Raw genomic sequence first — 23,605 nt, 5'->3', positions numbered from 1 at the left:
GTCTGTGGAAAGCATCTCTGCATACTGAGAGACTCATTATGAGGAATGTGCTTGAGGAAGGTCCCAAGATCACTGTAGTGGAACTAAATCTCCAGCTCTGGGCCAAGTTTACCCTCACATAGTTTTTTTCAAGCAGAAAATAATGCTTTGGGGCACTCCTCCCAACTCAACTGTACCAGAATAAGTAGTGTTTCTTTTGCTGAATCATTTGTCTTCTGTGTTTTTCATGCAGCTAGCATATTTGGCAGCTTACTGCTTCGAAACCCAGCTGGTCACCAAAAGCTTGACACGGCAGAGAAGAAGAAGGCTCAAGAATTTATTCACCTATTCCTCTGCAACTCACCCTGAGCCTATCTCCTCTCCTATTTTACTCGAGGCAGCCAATTACCAGCCCCACCTGTTTAAGATCAAGAACTACCACAAGAAGTCGTGAGGCCTCTTGGAAACAAAAGCGGCAGCTGCCTGTTTCCTGAGCCCTGACACCCCCCCCCCCCACTATGGCTGTCACAGTCCCGTCACTCTGAGTTCTGAAGACATGGGGGAAATCCGCCACAATAAAACTGACAGTCAATGTTCAACTTTAGTTATTCAACACAGATCTCTCTATTTTTTTAAACTTTAAAGATGTTTAAATAACTGTATTTCCTGTGCTCACTCAGAGTGCCTCCTGGGCATAGTCAGTGCCTTCCCTGTAGCCTGGACTGGGCTCCCCATGACCAGATATTTGAACAACCTTTGGGGTCCTAAAGGGAGAATGAATTGGACAGCAAGAATGCAAGTGGAATCTGCTGGATAAACAGGTCACAGCCACCCCAGATGTTTCCAGTGCTCTAAAGACATGTGTATATGTATATACAAACCCTACCCCTTTTCCTACTCAGATGTGGCTCAGCAACTCTGGGGCTGGCCACTCAGCCTCAGGGCAATACAGTGGCTTGAAAATGAAGGTACCGAAGAAAGTGGGTGTTTGGTGAAACAAATGGGATTTTCTGGGTCAACAAATCCTCTGAACTGTGTATGATGCATCCCCTCTCTCATATATGTAATATATTTTAATGATAAATGTATTTTTAACAGTGGTTGTTTGTATGTTTTTATCTCTTAAGGGATGGCTGCTGGACTTTTTGTGGCTTAAGCATTGGGGCAGGTGGTCAGGAGCCAAAGAGGTAGTTGCCTGGCAGTCTGGTGGGTAACAATCACTATTCATAGTTTTCATGCAAGAGATGTACAGGCATGGCCTGAACACCTTGACCCAGATCTAGTCTCTGGGAGTTGTCCCACTCTGAATATTCTAGAGAAGTAGCTTATGGGAAAATCAGGCAGTGGCCGCTGGGAGGTTCTAACAGATTTAACAGGCATTTAAAAAAGACGGAGAGGGGCGCCTGGGTGGCACAGTTGGTTGAATATCCGACTCTTGGTTTCAGCTCACGTCGTGATCTCAGGGTCATGGGATAGAGCCCCACATCCAGCTCCTCACTCCTCGCTCATGGCGGAGTCCGCTTGAGATTCTCGCCCTCTCCCTGTGCCCCTCCCACTCATGCTCTAAAATAAATAAATCTTAAAAAGAAAATAAGGAAGGCACGTGCAAAGTCGCTTCTTGGGCACTGGGACACCAACATTCCTTGGCAGTGTGAAATGTGACTCAGAGGCGGGCTGATAGGATGACAGCGTGACCGGTCAAAAAAAAAAGGGGGGAATGGCAAATAGGTGGCGCTGACGGGCCCGGGCGGGAGTCCCGTGGAAGCCGGCAGTCCTTCGCAGGGGGAAAAGTTGGAACCGACAGCCTGGGCAGAAATGAGGGGGAAGCAGTGGGGTGTCTTGTGATAGCTAGTGGGGGCGGGGGAGGCGGCGGCGTCCTCTGGCTGGGCTTGGTTCTGCCATTTGGATCCCATCTTCCTTTCTTGACCCCACTGGTACATTAACTTTGGTTGGTCCCAGCTTCCCCTCATCACCAGAGGGCGAAAGCCGGGAAGGTCATAGCCTTGCAGGCTCCCCTTGAGGGTCCGAGCTGGAATTCGGATGGCTAACTGGGGTCCTTCCCGTTGCAGTTGTGGCTGCGAGGGTGAGGGCGGCCGGCGCAAGCCGGGCTGGGGCTACTTTCGACTAGTGGTTGGGGAGGTTCGACCCCCTTTCCTTGCGTCTGGCGCCAAAAGGCGGACACCCCGACAGCCGGCCGACTGCGGATGCAGCGGGCGCTTCTCAGCGCGGGACGAACTTACGGCCCCGCGACGTCTCCGCGGCACCCCGCCCCGCCCTGCCCCTCCTGCTCGCCAATTGGAGGCTCGAGCTCAGCCCCCACACCGCCTAAACCAACTAGAAGCGCCAGGGAGAGGCGGGGCCGGTATCTCCTCCTTCCTCCGGAAAGCGGAAGCGGAAGTGACGTTCGGGGAAGGTGGGGGCAATCATGGTGCCGCTGGGGAGGGGAGAAGCTGCCGCTGCCGCCGTTGCCGGGAGCCGCGGAGGTAAAAGGCGAAACTAGACGCGGCCTGGGCTGGGGGCTTCCCGGGGGGCGCGGGACTTAGGCTCCCTCCTGAAGCATTTCCCACTAGAGACCCCAGTCTGGTCACCATAGGGACCCCACCCCTCCTCCGTTTCCATGGGGATGGGTATCCAGCCCCCCTTCCCTGTTTCCATGGAGACCCGGACCCTGCCCCTCTTCGCCCGGCTTGGAGCCCCCCAGCCTGTCTTCAGATTTTTCTGTGTAGCCCCGTCTGGGGGCTATCCCAGTCAGGTTCCTTTTCTCAGCCTTCTCTCAAGGGTACTCCGTTTGTACTCCTCGTATGCCACCCTCAAGCCTCCTGGTCTTGTTTGTTCCGGACAGTTGGTCTCCGCTTAGCCGCTGATGGTGCCGGGGAAGCCCTGTGGGGCCTCCGGTGCTCTTATCTCTCCTCAGATGCAGCGAAATGTGCATCTACCGGGTTGCGTAAGCCAGAGCAAGGGGTCGGGCAGGTTCCTCCCGGATCTGATCCCTTGGCCTGTCTCTGCTAAATACTTCTCTGTCTAGCCGCCCCACTATGTAAAGGTTCACTTTCTAACCCAGAGCAGAAGAGAAAAAGTGCAAAGCCAGACTGAAAACTAAAAGTGATGTGCTGATTATTTTTAAATTCTGTTCTGCCTGCCAAACCCACATTTGTAGAACCTGTGTGTTTGCAGCTAAAGGAAGAAGAACGAATCCAGAACAGGAAAGCTTCAAATTTGGTATTTTTTCCAAGAGAACATACCTTTCTAAGAGAGTATGTCTTCCCAAGAGAGTATATCTGCAGGTCTTTCATTCATTTAGCTGACATCTCCTGAACTCTTGGTGTAATTGTATTGTGCGAGGGGCAGTAGAAACAAAAATAAGATTCACCGTTCCCTCGCTGCAGAGAGCACACTATACAAGCATAGGTTCTAGCGGACACCACGTTGTTTTAGAAGATTAATGGATATAATGATCTTCATTGAATATGCCTGACTGGGGATCAGCCCCCCTACCCAGAAGCTGAAACATCTGTTTTAGAAGGAGGGAATGAATTCACACTTGTTTTCCCTGTTATTCTCAGACATTGTGCCTTAACATATATTATCTCTTTTACTCTGCGTAACAACTTTGGGAGAAGGAACTACCAGTCCCAGCTTACCCACAAGAAAAATCGGGTACAGAAAAGTTACCCAAGTAGTAAGTGGCAAAGCTGGGATTTGTGGGTAGGTGACCCTGCTTCCAAAGTTCTATTTCCACAATAGACTACGCTGCCCCCATGGTCTAATCTGGGGGATATGTGACTGGGGTTTTCTTACTTTAAGACTTAAAACAACTCAGCCTTGAAGCAGTTTGCCCTTTTATCCCCTTTAGGAATTGTTTGGTAGTAAGGCATGTTTGGAAGGTCTTAAGAACTGCTACTTATTTCTTCAGTTTGTTTTTTTTTTTAAAGACTTTGCTTTTCCTTTAAAATGACTTGATGGTTTCAAAGTTAAACTTCAAAAAATATTCCCAAGGAAGATGATTTTCATTTACTTTGGTCTATTCTTCAAGTGAGAGGAAAAATGAGCCCTGTGGTTGCTGAGGAGGTCCCTGGGTTTGACTCTTAACTCTGGCTTTGTCCTATTGCAGACAGGTCATTACCTTTCCATTTCTCACAATTGGGCTGAGCACGATTGAACCATGGGGGAACACAGTCCAGACGACAACATCATCTACTTTGAGGCAGAGGAAGATGAGCTGACCCCCGATGACAAGATGCTCAGGTTTGTGGATAAAAACGGACTGGTGCCTTCCTCATCTGGAACTGTTTATGATAGGACAACTGTTCTTATTGAGCAGGACCCTGGCACTTTGGAGGATGAAGACGACGATGGACAGTGTGGCGAACACTTGCCTTTTCTAGTAGGGGGTGAAGAAGGCTTTCACCTAATAGATCATGAAGCAATGTCCCAGGGTTATGTGCAACACATTATCTCACCAGATCAGATTCATTTAACAATAAACCCTGGTTCCACGCCCATGCCAAGAAATATCGAAGGTGCAACTCTCACTCTGCAGTCGGAATGTCCAGAAACGAAACGTAAAGAAGTAAGTAAAGCAGTGGGTGAGGGCCCAGTTTAGCTTTGGAGCAAAGTCCTTACACAACTCGTGTTGGCAGTTTTAGCTGGGGAATAAAGGAGTCCCTGCAATGAGGACCTACAATGGCTTTGCTTGTCAACAACACATATGCTTCACATTTTGTTGTGACTGCTTTCTGGAACTTTTAGTTTGTATGGCCACATTGAAATTTGGGAAAGCTGAATTCTAGTGTTTCAAATTTTCCTCCCCAAATCATAAATAAAATAGAAATTTCACTGAGGTAAGTCCATGTTTTGATGTTGAAATAACTAGATTTGGCTTATTTCTCGGGTGTGGATAAATAATTTGTTTTGGAGATGAGTATCTTGTAGAATATGTTTTATTTTCGTAGTGAATATTTGATGAATAATAAGGCCTCGCTTTCTCTCATAAGAAATTCAGGCAAGAGACAGTAAATGAGAGCAGGTTATCTAAAATAAGTGTTCATGCTCATACTTAGCTACTGTGAGTAAGGTAATGTATGTCACGATGGTTGGAAAACCGTAAAGCATTGTACAAATTGTACTGGTGTGGTGATCATTAGCAGAATGAAAGAGATGGTTTAAAGGTAGTGATAGGCATTATTTAGAACTGATTACAGGTCCATTAGAAAAAAACAGATCACTGGTAGTCGCCGTGTCAGGGACTAAATGTAAAATGTTACCAGACAGACATAGGGTAAATCGTTTAGCAAAATATTTTTCTCTTATGCTGTAATTAAGGTCTTGGAATTGGAGAATTTTATTATTCGTGCCATATGACTTTTCCACTACTAGCCATAGAATCTCAGAGCTGGAAGCAACCAGAGAGAAACCTTCTCGTCCTACCTTCCATTTCAGGCAGGATTTCTCTATGGCATCTCTGACATGAGTTCATCTGGTCTCTGCTTGAACACTTGCAGAATGACGAGAGCACTGTGTTTCACCACTCAGCCTCATACATTTGTTGGCCAGCTCTGATTGTTAGAAAGCTTTTCCTTGTATAGGGCCAAAAACCTGCCTTCCTGCAGCTGCTGCCCACCGGTTCTGCCTTCCTCAACAATAGCAAGTTAAACCTTCCTCTGACAGGACAACAGATATTTAAAGATCATGGCTTTCTCTTTATCTTCTCTTGTACAGGCTAACCACCTTGATTTACTTAAATATTCCTCTGTGACATTCTTCACTAGTTTCTCATCAGTCTGATCACCTTGGATTATATGAATTCCAGTTATCCAAAGTCTTCTTAAAATTCACAGTGGAGCACAATCTCCCAATAGTGAGGCAGCCAGCACTGAATACTGTGCGACTCTTATCTCTTAATCTGTACACTATGCTACAATTGCTGTATAGTTTGTATTTTATTAGCAGTGATATCATACTTACTCTTAGCTTGTACTTGGAAATCTCTAGAATAGTGATTCTTAATTGGGGCAGTTTTGTTCCGCATAAGGCATTTAATAACGTGTGGAGACATTTTTGGTCGTCACACTGGGGAAGTGCTGCTGGAATCCAGTGGGTGGAGGCCAATGATCCTATTAAACATTCAGCAATGTACAGGACAGCCTCCTGCAACAAAGAATGATCTGGCCCAAAATGTTGATTGGCTGTTACCCAGTAAAACTTTATTTACAAAACAGGCAGTGGGCTAGATTTGGCCCACTGGCTGGAGTGTGCCTACTCCTGGACTAGAACATAGGGAGCTTAGGGGGTTAGGGGGTAGTTGAAAATAAGGATGGAAAGGTAGCAGAGATCCAGACATGGAAGGCAGTGATAACATGCCCAGGGGTTTGGACTGTATTCTGGAAATAGTGGGAAACCATTGAAGGTGTCTGAGCCAAGGAGTGATGTGGTTAGAGTAGCATTTTAGAAATATTGCTCTGGTAGCAGTGGTAGCTTGATTGCCCAGTTAGGAGGTAGTCGTAGTTTAGATCTGGGGTTTCATTTGAGTCTGATGAAGGTTAATGGCCTTGTAAATAGAAAGAATCCAGAGCTTTTGTTGAAGTATAAGAGAACCTCATATATTACTGGCGTTCGAAGAATGAGCCATGAATTGGGTATGATTCAAAGGATTCATCCATTTTTCCAAGTATGTCGGGTTTCTTCTCTGTCTTAGCTAAGAGGCTGCACAGAGGATTGATTGGAGCTTCAAGACTAGGAAGCATGTTGAGTAGTTAGAGTAAACCATGATAGGTACTTTATCAGAGGCCTGTTCAGACTGCCGTGTCAGGCTGAGGAGAAAGCAGGGGACTCTGCTGTTCGCCTCATCGTCTGGGAATGGTGAGTTCATAAGAAGAATCAGGAAGAGGAGAAAGTTTGGGGGGGGCAACTGATGAGCTTGTTCGGAGTATAGTGAATGAAGAGTCCTTGAGGAAAAGTAAAGTGAACAAGTTGAGAAGCCCATTGGAAATGTGGATCTGAAGTCAAGGAACTGGCTCAGGATTTATAAAGGGTTCAAACCACGGGCAGTTCACTCAAGGGAGGAGTCAGAGTTGGTCCGCGAATGTAAAGGCTAAAAAGATAAAGAGGAACCAAAGATCACATAGTCAAAGAGATGGGTGAAATACAGTGTTGTGGCAGGGAAGAGTGTCAGGGAGTGTGACTGTTCCTCTGTGACCCTGCAGAGGGATTGAGGGGCCAAAGAGAAGCCATTGGTTCTGCCCTCTGTCCACTGATCACACCATGAGAAGACTTTCTATAGAGCACTGGAGGCTGGAGCCAGATTTCCAGTGATGGAGAAGTGAGTGGGTGGTGAGGAAACTGGAGGCAGGAAGTGTCAAGTTGTGTGTGTGTGTGTGTGTGTGTGTGTGTGTGTGTGTTTACTATGGTATTTGGAGGAAGAGTGATGAGGTAGTAGCAACTCAAGGGGGTGGAATCATTTCTTTAGCACAGAAAATGTGAACCTGGCTTAGAGCCTAAACTTTAAGCCATCCTCAGTTAATGATTACTATGTGAAAGTGCTTTGAGAGCAACTGTTTGGGAAACATTAAGTTGAATCGAGACAGAGGCTTATTACAGAATTTTTCAGAGCTTTTGATGTGTTAATAATTGCGAAGGAAGGAAATGCAGACTTCTCCGAATACTTTGAACTTGGGAAACCATTTTCAGGTGTCATTTCCAGGGTTGGTATTTTGTGGAACACATTTTGGGAAATGCTGATCTAGGCAGGAAAGGAGATGGTAGGGAGGGAATGATATTATGCAATCACTTATATGAGCTGTCGCTTTCCCACTCCGTGCTCCAGATCTTCCTTGACTCATGGTGCGGTTATGTCTCGATAAACCCGTCAGAAGTTGAAAATGTCATGGAAAGTACATTGAAGACACCTGACCTATCGATCTCATAGCTTAGCCTAGCCTGCCTTAAACGTGCTCAGAACTCTTACATTAGCCTGTAGTTGGGCAAAATCATCTAACACAGAGCCAGTTTTGTAATAAAGTGTTGACCGGCTTATGTAATTAATTGAATACTGTGCTGAAAGTGACAAACAGAATGGTTGTATTGGTACAGAATGGCTAGAAGTATATCGGTTGTTTACCCTCCTGTTGATGGGGCTGACTGGGAGCCGTGGCTCGCTGCTAGGGGAGAGATCCAAATTCAGAATTTGAAGTACAGTTTCTCCTGGATGTGTATCGCTTCCTCACCACTGTATGGTCGAACCATCGTAAGTTGGGGACTATACTTGCAAGCCTAGTTTACGATTCATGGCTTCAGGTCTTGATGATCATGTTGAGTAGATAAGGTGAAGGGTACTATGAACACCTTGTTCAATCTACTATGGATTTGGCTCACTGTACTTTCATCCCATTGTATCTTTCTAGTCTATCCATGAACCTACATGGAAGATTCTAGAAACTTTAGAAAAATCAGTTGGTGTGGAGTTTGTTGGAGATTGAGGGCGAATCATCAGTGGCTTTTAGTCTTTGAAAATGTTGCTTAATGACCTGGCATTGCCTTCCTGAGGCACCATCTTACCTTAGCTTTTGCTTTAACAGTGATTGGGGTGGGGGTGGGGGGCACTTAAATCCATTTAATTGGCCTAAAGAGGCCAATGTTTATGACTGTTTGATAATACTTTTCATGATTTCTGTACCCCCACTCTTCCCCCTTTTTGAAAACCTGGTCTTTTCCCTCCATCTCCATGTCCAGGTGTTACTCTTGAGAAACCAAATCATTTGATAACTACTTAGTTTTCTTGGCTTCCCAAGCAGTTTGTTTTCTGAGTCAGATTTTAGCCTGATTTTCCTGTTTACCCTTGATTGTTCTATTGTTTCCTATAGTGTGTAGTTGGCTTACCTGTTACTTCACTTTTTTGCCTTTTGCTTGTCTTGCGTAAAAATAAACCAACCAGAACCTTGCTACAGATACTGTCTTCTCCTTCCACAGGCCCACTGGTCATTCTGACTCTAATTTCATGTATATTATTCTCATACTTGCTGTCTTACCACCATCCACCTGCTAATCTCCAATCAAAATATGTCCTTCTACACAAGTCAGCATTCTAAAGGGGGTTGCTCCTTTAATGCCCTGCTCTGGGCTTCTGAGCAGCTGTGTTTCCTTTAGTTGGTTCATGTAGCCCATGATTTCCCAAACTTTCTTGCATCCATCCCTTCCTGAGAACCTGCCAGGACTGTCTAGTTATGTGTTCATCCACCTCTGTATGAACCACACTGGTGAACATAATGTACCCCCTGTAGCTAACTGACCTTGCCACTTTTCTGCTCAGTAGTTGGCCAGGAAGTATGAAGAAAGCCAGGAATCCCATACCAAATATGTTCTTCACGATGCACCAAAGTATTCCAGTGCGTTGATTGGAAAAGAATATCTTTTTTTTTTCTACCAAGAAGCATAGTTACAGAGATGCTTTGTGAATTAGGCTGCTTGCTATTACTAGTCAGTGACACTCCAAGAGGAGTTTTGTGGGGTTTTTCCCCTTAGTATGACAAATTTTAAGTATAAGAATAAAGGGGAAAATTTGCCTCTAGTGTTTTGCAATACGTCCTTTACTTTGGGAGACCTAGTTCCAATTTCATTCCTCATTATCAGCCCCTCAGGCAGTAGAATGATCCACTCTGACAAACCTGGATATTGCTGACTCTCCCAGAGGGGAACTACTTGCTGTTAGTCTTTGCATATATTGTGATTACATTTCTTCCAGGCTCCCTTCTGAACTCCCACAGAATTGCCATTCAGAACTAGGACTTTTGCTGCTTGAAATTCTGGTGTTAAGGATCCATTCACTCTTTCCACAAGCTTTTACTTATGAAGTACCTACTTTTGTCAGCTGTCCGGTAGGGCAAAGAAATAGTCCCAGCCCTTCAGGGAGACTGCTGGGGGCGGGGCGAGGGGGGGGTAGTTTGTTGGAACCCAGGGCAGAAGCCGAAGCCGGTATGCCTGTTAGTACCTCTCCATAGCCCTCGGCACTTCCATCACTGAGGCCCCCTGGCCTGGAAGAGGAACAGAGTGGTTTTTTTTTTTTAAGATTTTATTTATTTATTAATGAGAGACAGAGAGAGGGAGAGAGAGGCAGAGGGAGAAGCAGGCTCCCAAGGAGCAGAGAGCCCGATGCGGGACTCGATCCCAGGACCCTGGGATCATGACCTGAGCCGAAGGCAGACGCTTAACCATCTGAGCCACCCAGGCGCCCAAAGAGGAACAGAGTGGTTTTGTGTACATACTGGTTTTATAGCATGGTGCTGCAGGAATAACAGGTCTCAAATTTACATTTTATATGAGCTGTACCTGTTGGGTATTGCTAACATTTTGGTAGTGTAGGACATTGGAGAAAGAGCCCAAATTTTAATGTTTTTCTCTTATTTAAATCAATCCTGTTCTTGAAATTGTTTCTTCTGTGATGTGCAAAGGGATAATTTAGACTTAGGTTCCATCTTTGCTCTGGCTTATTCTGTGTGGCCTTGGGCAAGCTGCTCTGTTTCCTCTTTTGTAAAATTGAAATAAAAATACCCCATTGCATTTTGTGAAGATTAAATGAGATTTATTCATACATAAATATACAACAGTATGTGCAAAAAACATTTAGCACAGTGTCTGGATCATCATGGTTGTTCAGTGAATGCTCATTTACTCTCCGTCCCTTGTAGGCCCATGTGGTTCTTGAAGGAGGTTCAGAGGTAATCTCCTGTTTAAGAAGAGGTTAAAATGGCCTTTGTTAGGAACTCTTTGGGAAGCATTTTCTCCTTAAAACAAGGTTATAAATTGTGATTGGGTTCCAGGATAGCCTGCAGAAGTCCCAGTAACCCCTAATTAGCTGAGCTGTTGTATTAATATCGCTACAGAATGTGAACCACCGTTTATAATCAGGACAACATGTTTGTAGTCCTTTGGGTTCTGTGAACACCAGCCCTTGCCACAGGTAATCTGTTCCATTTGACTTCCTTAGCACCCGGCCACTGGAAGTTACTTCCATTGGTGGGCAGTTGGAGCACCAGGCAAAAGCTGAGGGCTCATTTAAAAAAAAAAACAAAAACACCTTTTTAATTGAGGGATAATCGACATGTAACATTATATTAGTTTCGGATACACAATGTAGTGATTCAGTATTTGTGTACATTGTGAAATGACCCCCACAAGAAGTCTTGTCATCACACATAGTTGTAGATTTTTTTCTTATGATGAGAACTTTTAAGACCTACTCTCTTAGCAGTTTTCAAATACACAATATGATATACCATTAACTGTAGTCATCATGGTGTGCGCTACATCCCCATGACTTATTTTATAAGCTGAGGGCCCTTAGAGCTAAAGAATGAGGACTCCAGTCATGCTGGTGGTGGTGAGAGGGTAAGACGGCTAGCATCTGCTGAGCGCCTGCTGTATACTAGTCACTGTGTGAGGGGCTTCAGCATAGCTTCGTATTTGATCTTCATAACAATTTATAGAATAGGTACTATTAGCCCTCATTTTACAGATGAAGAAAACAGGCTTAGAAACAAACAACTAGCAAGTGGCAGAAATGAGGTTTGAACTGAGGATGTTCTGGATGCCAAAGCCTGTGCTGTTCGGACATAACACACCACCTTTGTAAAGACAGGGGAAACTCAGCCACCGAGGCCTGTTAGCCGTGGAAAGGGGCAGCAGGAAGGCGTTAGTTCTGCGAGTGTAAAAGGCTGAGGTGTGGGAAGTGCTGTGTGACTCCAGCTCTGGTGGGGTGGGCAGTGCGAGGCCCGATGAAGCAATGAGGTCAGTCAGAGCTCTCCCACTTCCACTCTGAGCTCTGTGGTTGCACACTGTAGAGTAGAAGAAGTGAGATCAGTGCCTGCCTGGGAACAGAGGCGGTATTGGGGAGAGGGGTGGGAAGTCTCCAGCATTGGGGAGGAACGGACAGCTCCCACAGCCACTGAGGCCAGGCCAGTCGTTGACTTGTGAGAACCTTCATGCACTGGATGCTCAGGGCCAGAGACTCCTTTTCCTCACTGAGTAAGGGGCTGGTAAGGAGGGTCAAATCTAGTTCTCCTGGTCTCTCGTTTCTTTTTCCTCCAGCAGAAACCCAGCCTTTTTTCCTTTCTGAAAATTTTTAAGCTTTTGTCTCCTGGAGTCCAGTGTTGAATTTTCTCATTTTTGCTTGTCTCATTTACCTTTCCTTCTCTGATTCTGTTGACTTAACCAGGCAGTCATCTTTGTTAACTATTTCTCTATTCTAGAACTACTCAGAACATCTTGTAAACCGCTGTCAGTTCTCTGAAAGCTCATGCTTCTTGCCCATTATAACATTAGACCCCATCCTCAATGAGCCTACTCTGCACCCCTCCATGCTCCTTACCTTAGTAATCAACAAGTGTTAGAGGCCACACAGGAAAGTTAAAGTGGTGCAATTCTTCAGCTCTTTTAGAGAAACGCATTCTTTATTATCCAGTGGAATCGTCAGTGACATTTACGTTCATATTATACATAATGCTAGTTAATTTTGAGAGGTGAGTTATGCATCACCTCTTTCTTTAGATTCAGCTTGAGCATAACTTCCTTTGAGAAGCCTTTCTCAGTGGCCTCCAAGTCTAAGTTAGATGCTTTTCCCTGTACTTCTATTCTCACATCCATTATCAGCACAACTTCTCATATCGTATTGGTCTTGTCTGTCTGTTTGATTCTCCTCTTGACATTGAGCTCCTTGAGAGCAGGGACTGTTTTTTCTGTATGCCTGGCACCTTGGACAGTATAATCCCTGTGACATAATTTTTTGAAATCATGATAAACCTTACTTGTATTTAAATGTACCATATGTTGCAATACCTCTTCTCTGTAACCATGAAAACTTACATGTTTTTTGCAACTTCCTGTTTGGATCCAGTTTGAGGAGGTTTAGTTATCCCTTTTGTGAAATTTGGTGCTGTTTAAAAACGATTCTGAAAGACCCAGAATAATGAATTCCATTTCCGGCCTCCCTCCTGATGGGGTAAGAGATTACTCGTCTATTCAGCACGTTATCGGGGAGCACGCATTGGCTTTGTCAGTCAACCTGTCTCCCCTACCTTTAAACACAAATACCTTCCCCAGTCTCTGTCCTTTCCCAACTTTCTCTCCTCTCTCTTCTCAGCCAAGTTCCTTGAAAGAGTAGTTATATTCATGGTCTTTAGTTTCTTGCTTTTCCCTGACTTCTCAGCCTGTGACATTCTGGCTTCTAGTCCTACCCCTCCAGTGAAGCTAATCTTGCTGGGGCGCTTAGGATCTGGTGAGTCAGGTGAACCCAAGAAATGCTTCAATAGTCATCTCTGCTACATTTGACCTAGCTGACCATCCTTCCTTTGTCATTTGTCACCCTTTGTCACTACTTTCCTCAATATTAAGTCCTGCTGGTTTGTTTTTGTTTGTTTGTGTAATCAATCCTTCATTCATTCAACAAATATGAATGTGGTGCCACTCCTCCACCAGGCTAGACCCTGAGGCTGTGACTGAGACAGACGTGGGCCCTGCTCTCATGGAGCCTACAGTCCACCAGGAGAGTAGCCATTCCTGCATTTAACTCAACAAGTAGTTATTTAGTTAGTTATTTAGTGCCTCATGTTCTCCAGCTACTGCCGTGCCCACCAACCAAAGAGCTAATGATGTAAAACAGTTCCTTGAGGAAGGAGCTTTTAATGGAAGCTTGAGTTGGCCAAGTGAAAATCCTGGATGGGAGTAGGGTTGGCCGGGCAAGGAGACAAGGAGGGGTAGTTAATGATTGATTGCACTGTTCCTTATAAAGTGACCAACTGCTGTCGCATCCTAAGAATGAGAGTCTGCTCTTATCAGCTGCCATTGTTGACGCGCTCTGATTGAGACATGCTACTCTTTTATTGCTGCAGCCACGGTCCACTTCTCCTTCCTGGTCGGTGACTATTTTGAAATCTCTGCCTGGCAGAACCAAAGAGGTTTTCAGTCTTGATGGGAAATCAGGATATAGGCACGAGAGGAAAATTAACAACACAGGCTAAGTGCCAAATAAGTGGTATAGTTTAATATGATTGGAATTCAGAGAAGGGCACTGTCACTTCGTCGTGTGTTGATCCTGGAGCGCCTTGGAGGTAGTGAGGCCTGAAGGGAAGGAAGAGAGAGACTCAGAAAAGCAGAGAAGGAAGCAGGCACTTCCAGCAGAGAGAATGGAGAGAGCAGAGGCAGGCAAGTGGGGACTCATTGTGGCGATTAGGGAAGGGGGGGGGTCCTGTTGCCTGTGGGCCCAAACAGAGCCTCCTGTTGGGCTGGTGATGGAGTCACAGGGGAGAAAGCAGAAGACACCTACGGGGGGACCTTGAATATCAGGCGAAGGGACGTTCGCATCTGAGCATAGAGGTGGCGTGTGGAGAATACATTGTAGAACAAATCTGGGAACGATTGGCTTCAGATGTAGGCACTGAGACACGAAAACGCCTGGACTTCGGGGTCAGTCATTCTGCTGTCATCAAGGGTTGACGGAGCACCTCCTGTGTAGTAGTGGGAAGGCTGTGGAATGAAAAGTGAGGGAGCACTTGTGCAAGATTGTGTTGGGGGTTGGACAGATGAGACAAGGAGTGGGAGGGGAGACGGGAGGAGTTAGGGCTCCTCCCTTCCCCACACCCACAGGTTTTAGGGTTTGGCAAACGGTGGCCCACAGGCCCAGTCCATCCAGATGCCTGTGTTTGTAGAGTGGTTTTTACATTTTTAAATGATTTGTTTTAAATCAGAACAAGAACAGTATTTCGTGATATATGAAAATGATATGAAATTCAAATTCCACTGTCCATAAATAAAGTTTTTCTGCAGCACAGCCTGGCTTGTCCATTTATATATTGTCTATGGCTACTTTCACATAATAGCAGCAGGGTCGAGTGGTTGGAACAGAGTCTGCATGGCCCACAAAGCCTTAAATATGTACCATTTGGCCCTTTATGGAAACCTTGTACACCCTTGAACACACCTGTCCTTACCTCAGTCCCTCTCTGCTCTCAAGTTGCCTGTCCCTCTTCCCACCTGAGATTTTTCCCTCCACTAGCCTTTTATTAATTAATTAATTAATTTTAAGATTTTATTTATTTGATAGAGAGAGACACAGCGAGAAGAGGGAACACAAGCAGGGAGAGTGGGAGAGGGAGAAGCAGGCTTCCCGTGGAGCAGGGAGCCCGATGCGGGGCTCGATCCCAGGACCCTGGGATCATAACCTGGGCCGAAGGCAGATGCTTAACGACTGAGCCACCCAGGCGCCCCTCCACTAGCCTTTTAAATACCCTTCTCTTTTTTATATTCCTCTCAGATCCTCAGCTTCTCTTTTTTTCCGGGACCTTTCTCCTTCCAAATATGCTCAGGACCTACCCTACTCAAAAAAAAAAAAAGAAAGAAAGAAAGAAATCCTCATCAACTCAGAAGCCCCCTCTCTTGCTGCTGCTGTCCATCTCTCATCTTTACCTCCACTTCACCTTTGGTTTATTCACCTTCCTCCAGACTTCGGGCCCCAGCAGTCCATTAAAACTAGCCTTGCTAAGCCATTAGTGATTCCTAGCTGTTGGATCCAGGAGTTGCCTCAGTCCTGTCTTCCTTATTTTCTTGGACATTTCATGTTTGGATCATTCTTTTTCCTTGAGATCCTTTTTCTGTTGGCTTCTGTGCCATCGTTCTCCTTGGCATCTCTTCCTGTTTTCCCCTCCCCTCCCCCCACTCACCTGTCAGTGGCTTCTCTTCTTTTACCAGCACCTTACACATTGGTGACTTTCCAAGGTCTAGCCTTTGTCCTCTTACAAGAGCTATTATTTTATTGTATGCCTATGATACGCCTGTCACCATATTTAAATGCTTTACACAAATTATTCTTGATCCTTACAACAAACCTAAAAACATAGGTTTTGTTTTCTCCATGTTATAGATAAGCAAAGTGAGGCTTAGTGCACTTAAGTAATTTTCCCAAGGTTACAGAATAAGTGGCAGAGCTGGGCTTGAACCAGAGCCTGCTATAGGTTAAGTCATCTACGTGTACTGATGACTCCTGCCGTAGGCTTTCCTTTCAGCTTGCAGCCTGTATGTCTATCTACTAGAAGTTTCTACCTGGAAGTCCTCGCACCACCTCAAAGCCAACTCATGATCTCTTCTCCACCCTCCATTCAGCCCCAGCTTGGTGATGTGACCATCTGTTTAGTCATCCAGGCCATACTCTTGACCTCTACTTTGCCTCTCCCTAACCCCTTCTGCTTCTCTGCACCCAGTTGCCACTATGGCCAGTCATTCCTCCCCCTTTAATTTCTCTGGAATTCCTTTCTCATACTGTCCACTCTCACGTCCTCATTCAGGTTCTTCTCATCCCCTCCTGGACTATTGTCCCTCTTCTCTTAGTCTCTATGCCTTCTTCTGTTCTCTTACCCTTCCAGTCCATCTTCCACTAGGCTACCAGAAGGATCTCTCCTAAACTGCAGATCTGATATGTTGCTCTTTTGGTTGAAATCCATTGGTGAGCCTCCATTGTCCTATTCTTCTACTCCATAGCTTGACTAAGGAGGCCTCACCTTATTTTTCTAGATCCTTCTCCTTATAGCCTCTTATGTACTGCAGGTATGTTTGTGGTTCACTGTACCAGCACACTCATTCCTCTTTCCATGCAGTTCCCAAGGTGTCACCTCTTTTTTTTTATTTGAGAGGGGGTGCTGATGGAAAGGGAAAAGCGGACTCCCCACTGAGCAGGGAGCCTGATGTCTCGATCTCACAACCCTGAGATCATGACCTGAGCTGAAGTCAGATGCTTAACCTACTGAGCCACCCAGGCACCCTGTGTCACCACTTTCTAGACTGCCCTTCTCTTCCTGGTTTGTCTGAGGAACACATTTTCAGTTTATCCCTACAACAGACAGGCAAGTGAAAAAAACACTTCAGAGAGAGGACCTCAGCTTCTGAGCCTTTTACTACTTCTAGTCTTTCCAGGAAGAGTTAGGTTTCCCTTTTTTATATTCCCTAGGCACCTTGGGCAAATATCTGTTGTTGGGCTCAGCATAGTTTATAATAATTTGTGCACATATGCCTCCTTAAAATTGGCACTCCTTAAAAGCAGAGATTTTTGTCTTGTTCACTTGTTTATCTGATACGGTATCTAGCTTGTTGCCTGGGACCTGAGAGTTCAGTAACTGTGGAATGAATACTAATAGTGTAGTTGGAGATGTGGACTGGCTTTGGAGCAAGGTCGGGTCAAAGGATGAAGATGTTGGCGAAAGCTGAAGAGGAGACAATACTAGCACCCTGGTGTGTACAGCATCAGATCATTCACCACGTATTTTCACAAATGTTTGATCTCATTTCGTTCCACTCCACAGCACATGAGACAGGCAGGGTAGGCATTAATACTCATTTGAGAAATAAAGAACTGAGGCTCAGAAAAGCAAAATGAGTTGCGGAAGGTCTTGAACGTAAGTGCCAGAAATTCAGTCTCCTCCAGCCACATCTAAGGCTGCTTCCCTTGCACCGGGCAGGCATGGGAGGGGAGAGATAAGTTCCAGAATAAACCTACATATCAAGGTGAAGGGAAAGGCGTGGCTTCGAGGAGAAGAAGATAAAGAGAGCCCTGTGGGATTGCTGTGCTGTGAAGGACAAGTTTTCAGGAGGGGAGGGCGATGCAAGAGGTTTGCAAATAAGTGAAGGCAAATGGAGAAGGATGGAAGGGTTTGGCCACTGGGAAGTGCAAGAGAATAATTTCCTGCAGTGAAACCAGCTTGCCAAGTTGTTAAGGAATATGTGGGCATCGAGGGAGAGGGAGGCACACATGTATGCCACCCTCTCAAGAAGTTTGGCGGTGAAAGTGAAACCGAGAGGCTGGCATTTTGAGAAATGTCATACCAGCAAATACTCCAAGAATTTCACGATACAGTATTTTCATTTCATAGACTTGAAACTTTGCAGTGGAAACTATGCTAGGGAGATACTGCTTGATGACTGAGTATGTCAATGTCAGGATGTTTTAGACCCAGTTTAACATTGGTCAATTCCAATCAAGGTGGGGTGCCATAAAGCAGGGTGTTTAATCAAGCCTTAAAACAAAGTCAAGGGACGCCTGGGTGGTGTAGTCGTTAAGTGTCCAAGTCTTGATTTCGATCTCAGGGTCATGAGATCGAGCCCCGTGTCAGTCTCCGTGCTCAGTGGGGAGTCTGCTTAAGACTCTCTCTGTCCTCCCCCCTGCACACACAGTCTCAGTCTCTCTCTCTCTCTTCCTAAAATAAATAAATAAATTTAAAAAAAAAAAAAACCCCAAAATGTTATTTCAGTATAGGTAACTGTAACAGTGTGGGCCCACCTTTAGATGCTAGATGTATGCTAGAGTTTGAAAACCCCCCTTAGTATATTCATTTAGAATATTCATCTGCCTACAAGCTTATCTCATCCCTGTGACTTATTATTTATTGTTCTGGCGTGATTTGATCAAGGGGAAGATTTCCCCACTTTGTTGTTAGAGGTTGTTTTCTGTGTTTATGATACCGACATTTCCTGGGAGCCAGGCTCTGGGGGGAGTTAGGCCCTGGGCAGCTCTTCTGTCCTATTGATGAGGTGTCCTTTGTCTGCCAGGTAAAGCGGTACCAGTGCACCTTTGAGGGCTGTCCCCGCACCTACAGCACAGCAGGCAACCTGCGCACCCACCAGAAGACTCACCGAGGAGAGTACACCTTTGTCTGCAATCAGGAGGGCTGTGGCAAGGCCTTCCTCACCTCCTACAGCCTCAGGATCCATGTGCGAGTGCACACGAAGGAGAAGCCATTTGAGTGCGACGTGCAGGGCTGTGAGAAGGCGTTCAACACGCTGTACAGGTTGGCCTCTCCTCCAACCCCTGTCCCTGGCCTTGTGATTGCAGAGCCCTCTCCTTGCCCTGTGCAGATGGGCAATTCCAGCGCTTTAAAGGGCACAGCTGGGGCGCGCCTGGGTGGCTCAGTTCGTTAAGCGTCCGACTCTTGGTCTCAGCTTAGGTCTTGATCTCAGGGTCGTGAGTTCAAGCCCCGTGCTGGGCTCCACGCTGGGCATGGAGCCTACTTAAAAAAATAAAATTAAAAAATAAAGAGCACAGCTGTGCTCTCAAATGTTTAAAATTCGCTGGAGGAACTTGTTACTTAAAGATTGACGTATATGGGGTTGGTTAAAAAGGATAGTACATTCGTGTTCAGATTTGTATCTCCGGGAGTGACATACTGGCCTGGGGATTTTAATACTTGTACTGTTGCCTCCCCTTGGCTCAGGGTCTTGTACAGAGGCTTCTGTCATTTTCTTTCCTTCCTCACCTTGAAGATAACTTTTTTCTACCACTCGTTAGCCAGTTCTCTTGTACACGTTTGTATCAGGAGACTTCTATTAGTCTTCAACTTTGGGTCTAAAATAACAAACGTGGCAATAGCTAACGCTTAGGAAGCACTCACCGTGTGCTAAGCACTGTCCTGAGTTCTAATCCTCACAGAGCTGATACGTAAGTGGAAGCACAGAGAGGTTTTGTAACTGGCTCGAGGCTCCCCCATCCAATAGGAAGTGGGACCAGGATTTGAGTCCCAGGCAGTCTGGCTGCACAGTCACACTCCTACCACTAGGCTACATACTTCTCTGAATTTCTCTTCAAGCAAAAAATTTTGCATACTAATATATTATGGATGTGGAATTCTTAGGCACTGGATCCTGAAGCACATTAAGCTGACATGGGAGGGGAAGCTCTGTCGTACATTATGCAAATGACAGAGGGACTTTGTCTCTGGACTGTCTCGCAGGCTGAAAGCACATCAGAGGCTTCACACAGGGAAAACGTTTAACTGTGAATCCGAAGGCTGCAGCAAGTACTTCACCACACTCAGTGATCTGAGGAAGCACATTCGAACCCATACAGGAGAAAAGCCATTTCGGTAAGTCTTACTGTCGTCTGTTTGTCGCTGACCAGGTTGCAGCTGGGTGTCTTCATGTGGCCCTGACATTTTTCAAAGCGGAAAGAAAATTCCCTCCGCTAGTTCTTTGGCAGCTACAACCAACTGCCGCACACGGGAGGCGTGGCGATGGGTTCTAAGAGCATCCTTACTCTGGACTCTGGTGGTAGCCTTTCCGCCTCATGCTTTCCCTTTTTCAACGAGCAGTTGTTGAAACTCACTTAAGGTGGGAGGCACTTTTATCAGTGCTAGAGAAATACCAAGACACACGCTCTTCTCTTGGGCACGTAGTCTGGTGAGAAAGAAACCCCCAGTAACCAGACAGTACATGAGACCAAGGTGCTCAAACGACTTTGAGCACAACGGAAGGGAGAGCTACCTAAAAATCGAGGTGGGGAGAGAAGACCATGAGAGGGGAGATGAGGGGTAAGAATGCAGGTATTTTATTTTGTGGCTTGTTTAGTTGTTGCCTTGTAATACGTGTGTATTCACACATATAGGAGCATCCATTTTTGTCTGTATTTCAGTCTATATATACATGTGTATGTATGTGTATTTAATACATCCACGTGTAAACGGGTAACCTTGAAGGAAGGACTTGTATCATCTACCTTCTTCTCTGCTCATAGTGTAGAGTGTGGGTCTGGGCGTTCAGTAGGGGTTCAAAAACAACTTTGGGATGATTATATGACTTTTTTATTTACTTATTTATTTATTTATTTTAAAGATTTTATTTGTTTATTTGACAGAGAGAGAGAGACAGCGAGAGAGGAAACACAAGCAGGGGGAGTGGGAGAGGGAGAAGCAGGCTTCCCGTGGAGCAGGGAGCCCGATGCGGGGCTTGATCCCAGGACCCTGGGATCATGACCCAAGCCGAAGGCAGACGCTTAACGACTGAGCTACCCAGGCGCCCCTATATGACTTTTTAAATAAGATCATCAGTTTGTAAGGATTTCCCCTAAATATAATATAGATGTATTATTGAAAACTTGCCCATAAACATTGTCTCTGAATTGTGGCAGGAGAGACTGCTGTTACGTACATGGCATCAAATATGCTACCTTCCCCCTCTCCTTATCAGGATCCTTAGATGGTGCCCCTGTCTTCAGGGGCAGTCAACTCTTAAACAACAACTGAATGGAATGGTGTTTTAAAATTAAAGATTTGGGGGCGCCTGGGTGGCTCAGTCGTTAAGCGTCTGCCTTCGGCTCAGGTCATGATCCTAGGATCCTGGGATCGAGCCCCGCATCGGGCTCCCTGCTCGGTGGGAAGCCTGCTTCTCCCTCTCCCACTCCCCCTGCTTGTATTCCCTCTCTCGCTGTGTCTAATAAATAAATAAAATCTTTAAAAAATAATAAAATTAAAGATTCATTCCTGAGTCATAGCCCCTCTAACGGCAAGAGTATTTATTTAGTTAGTTAGTAAGTAAGTAAATAAGTAAGCTGTATGCCCAACATGAGACTTGAACTCAAAACCCTGAGATCAAGAGTCGCATGCTCTACTGACTGAGCCAGCCAGGTACCCCTGAAAGTAAGAGTATTTAAATTCTAGTTGGTTACTCTCCACATTTTGCGACGCTTGGGTTACCTTTTCCCCCATAGGGCTGTTGAGGGGACTCTAATTTCTGTTCATTCACATGCATTTTTTGATGATTAAAACTGCTAATTTTTCTTGAATATTAGATGGAGCTTTAGACACATGATTATATATTATTAAGAAGTAAAATGCTCCAGAGAAGCTTTCTATTTAAAGAAATAAAATACTTTGGCTTACAAGAAAATGCATTCATTCATATAAATAGTTACTGAATGCCTGCTGTGTGCAAGAACTACAGCAGATGTAAAGGACTACTTGGACCCTGCCCTCAAAGAGTTTATAATCTAGGAGAACAGATAACAAATGTATACACATAGAGATAAAATAAGATTGGAAATGGCAGATGCCATAAAAGAAGCACATAGATAAATGCCTCAGGAGTTCTCAGGAGGGAGAGATTACTTCCAGCGCTGGTTATCAAGAAAGTAAAAGAGAAAGAAATGGATCTTGACACTGAAGATTATGAATAAGTCATTACAACCACTATACATTCTATATTATACGGTCAATGTAGTTGGGACTGATTTTGTTGTAGTGTTATATTTTAGGCCTCCTGCCTCTGTGAGAGCCTCTGTCCCCACTATTGACATCCCTGGTATTCCACTGGCAGTAGATTTTCCATATCAGCTCTGGATCGTCAATAGAATTCTGTTAAGTAATTCATCAAAAGACTTTTATTGTCAGAGCTCTCAACATGTGACTTACTTGTAGGACAAGAAATATTTATCCTGGATCATCAGTTCCCTCTGTTCCCAGATCTGTCACTTTTTCCAGTGACCTATCTCCATTTCCCATCTCTAAAACCAATTTCCTCGATGAGACCTCAGTGTTCTGAACATGTGTTTTAGTTTGAGTTTGTATTTATAAGAGATGGTGACGATAAAGACCTGTTTCCCTAATGACTGCTGTTTCTTTTGCTTAAACAACTTCCTTAGGTGTGATCATGATGGCTGTGGGAAGGCGTTCGCGGCAAGCCACCACCTTAAAACTCACGTCCGTACACATACTGGTGAGTTTAGGCTGATTTGTAGTTTTCCTCTTAACCTTCATCAAGCCAGTAAATATCTGTGTTTCCCTTGGGACCTGTAGAGCTTCGTGGAAGGAGCAAGCCTAATCAGCTTAGCCTTCACCTATAATGTTTGAGTTTCTTCCAGAGGTAAAAGGATCTAAAGGTTGGACTCAGGAATCCAACCTGAAGAAATGAAACCAGTGCAGAGATTCTCAAAAGAAGAAGCTGAGGGGGGAAAAAACATATCTTCTCTTTAAACTTGCCAGGGCAGGCTATGTTTGTTCTACATTCAGTTTTAGGACTGAAATGGTTAACATGTAATTTGTCCAACTTGTAACAACTGTTACCTGAACCCTCAGGAATATTTACTTCCCTCTGTTAGGGAAAAGTAGATGTCTGAATCCAGTGAAATGACTATGGGAATATTAACACTATTTGTCATTCTTGCAGGTGAAAGACCCTTTTTCTGCCCCAGTAATGGCTGTGAGAAAACATTCAGCACTCAGTACAGTCTCAAAAGTCACATGAAAGGTCACGATAACAAAGGACATTCATACAATGCACTTCCAAATCACAATGGATCAGAGGTGCGTGGTGTTTTGTCCCTTGTTTTGATCTGGGCAACATGAAACAGCAACAGTTGTTTGTATATCAAAATAAAAGGTCAAAACATCTTCTCTATGTATCCGTCAGTGAGAGGGAAGAAATCAGGGTCAAGATCTGTGTCTTTGTGACAGGATGGTGCAAGCCAGAAATTTCACCAGGCGCCCTGTACTTCAGCTTTTGATTCGGCTCTGCCTCCTTCCCATCAGATATGGTGCAAGAGGTGCCTTGTAACCAGAGGTCTCAGATGGGTCAGCCAGATGCTCTAAAAGGGTCTTATTTTCTCATTTGTGTCTACAAAATGGTACATCTGTACTTGAGTTTGGAACACAAATTAATGCTTTGCTTCATACATCTGTTTAATCTATCATTGGAGAACCAGGCAGAATCTGGAAGGTTCCTTGCCCTTTTGAACTGTCTGTAGGCCAGAAGGTTTGAGAGCCACTGACGGGAGGTGCTGAACCACAGAACATTCTTCTGCAGTTTTGGACAGTTGGTCTGTTCTTTGCCA

The 23,605-nt window shown here is 45.1% G+C and overlaps 2 protein-coding genes across 6 annotated transcripts in view; both read left to right on the top strand.

Annotated features, from left to right (window-relative positions):
* The window catches only part of INPP5B (inositol polyphosphate-5-phosphatase B), a 48,003-nt gene extending 46,924 nt beyond the window's left edge, over positions 1-1,079 (top strand). For all 4 annotated transcript variants that reach the window (XM_081818130.1, XM_031016763.2, XM_031016769.2 and 1 more), the window contains one exon: positions 233-1,079. In XM_081818130.1, coding sequence (XP_081674256.1) covers positions 233-348 — 116 coding nt within the window. In that variant the 3' untranslated portion in view covers positions 349-1,079. The remainder of the gene's footprint in view (positions 1-232) is intronic.
* A 1,312-nt stretch (positions 1,080-2,391) lies between these two features.
* MTF1 (metal regulatory transcription factor 1) overlaps positions 2,392-23,605 on the top strand; it is a 38,040-nt gene continuing 16,826 nt past the window's right edge. For both annotated transcript variants that reach the window (XM_081818121.1, XM_081818120.1), the window contains exons 1-6: positions 2,392-2,462; positions 4,091-4,549; positions 18,559-18,797; positions 19,737-19,868; positions 22,418-22,491; positions 22,942-23,078. In XM_081818121.1, coding sequence (XP_081674247.1) covers positions 4,142-4,549; positions 18,559-18,797; positions 19,737-19,868; positions 22,418-22,491; positions 22,942-23,078 — 990 coding nt within the window. In that variant the 5' untranslated portion in view covers positions 2,392-2,462; positions 4,091-4,141. The remainder of the gene's footprint in view (positions 2,463-4,090; positions 4,550-18,558; positions 18,798-19,736; positions 19,869-22,417; positions 22,492-22,941; positions 23,079-23,605) is intronic.

The sequence above is a fragment of the Leptonychotes weddellii genome, chromosome 4 (genome assembly GCF_054177405.1).
Source record: "Leptonychotes weddellii isolate Sample4059 chromosome 4, ASM5417740v2, whole genome shotgun sequence".
In the NCBI taxonomy this organism is placed as follows: Eukaryota; Metazoa; Chordata; class Mammalia; order Carnivora; family Phocidae; genus Leptonychotes; species Leptonychotes weddellii.
The sequence above is the reverse complement of the archived record's forward strand: the minus strand, read 5'-3'. Positions and strand labels throughout refer to the sequence as shown.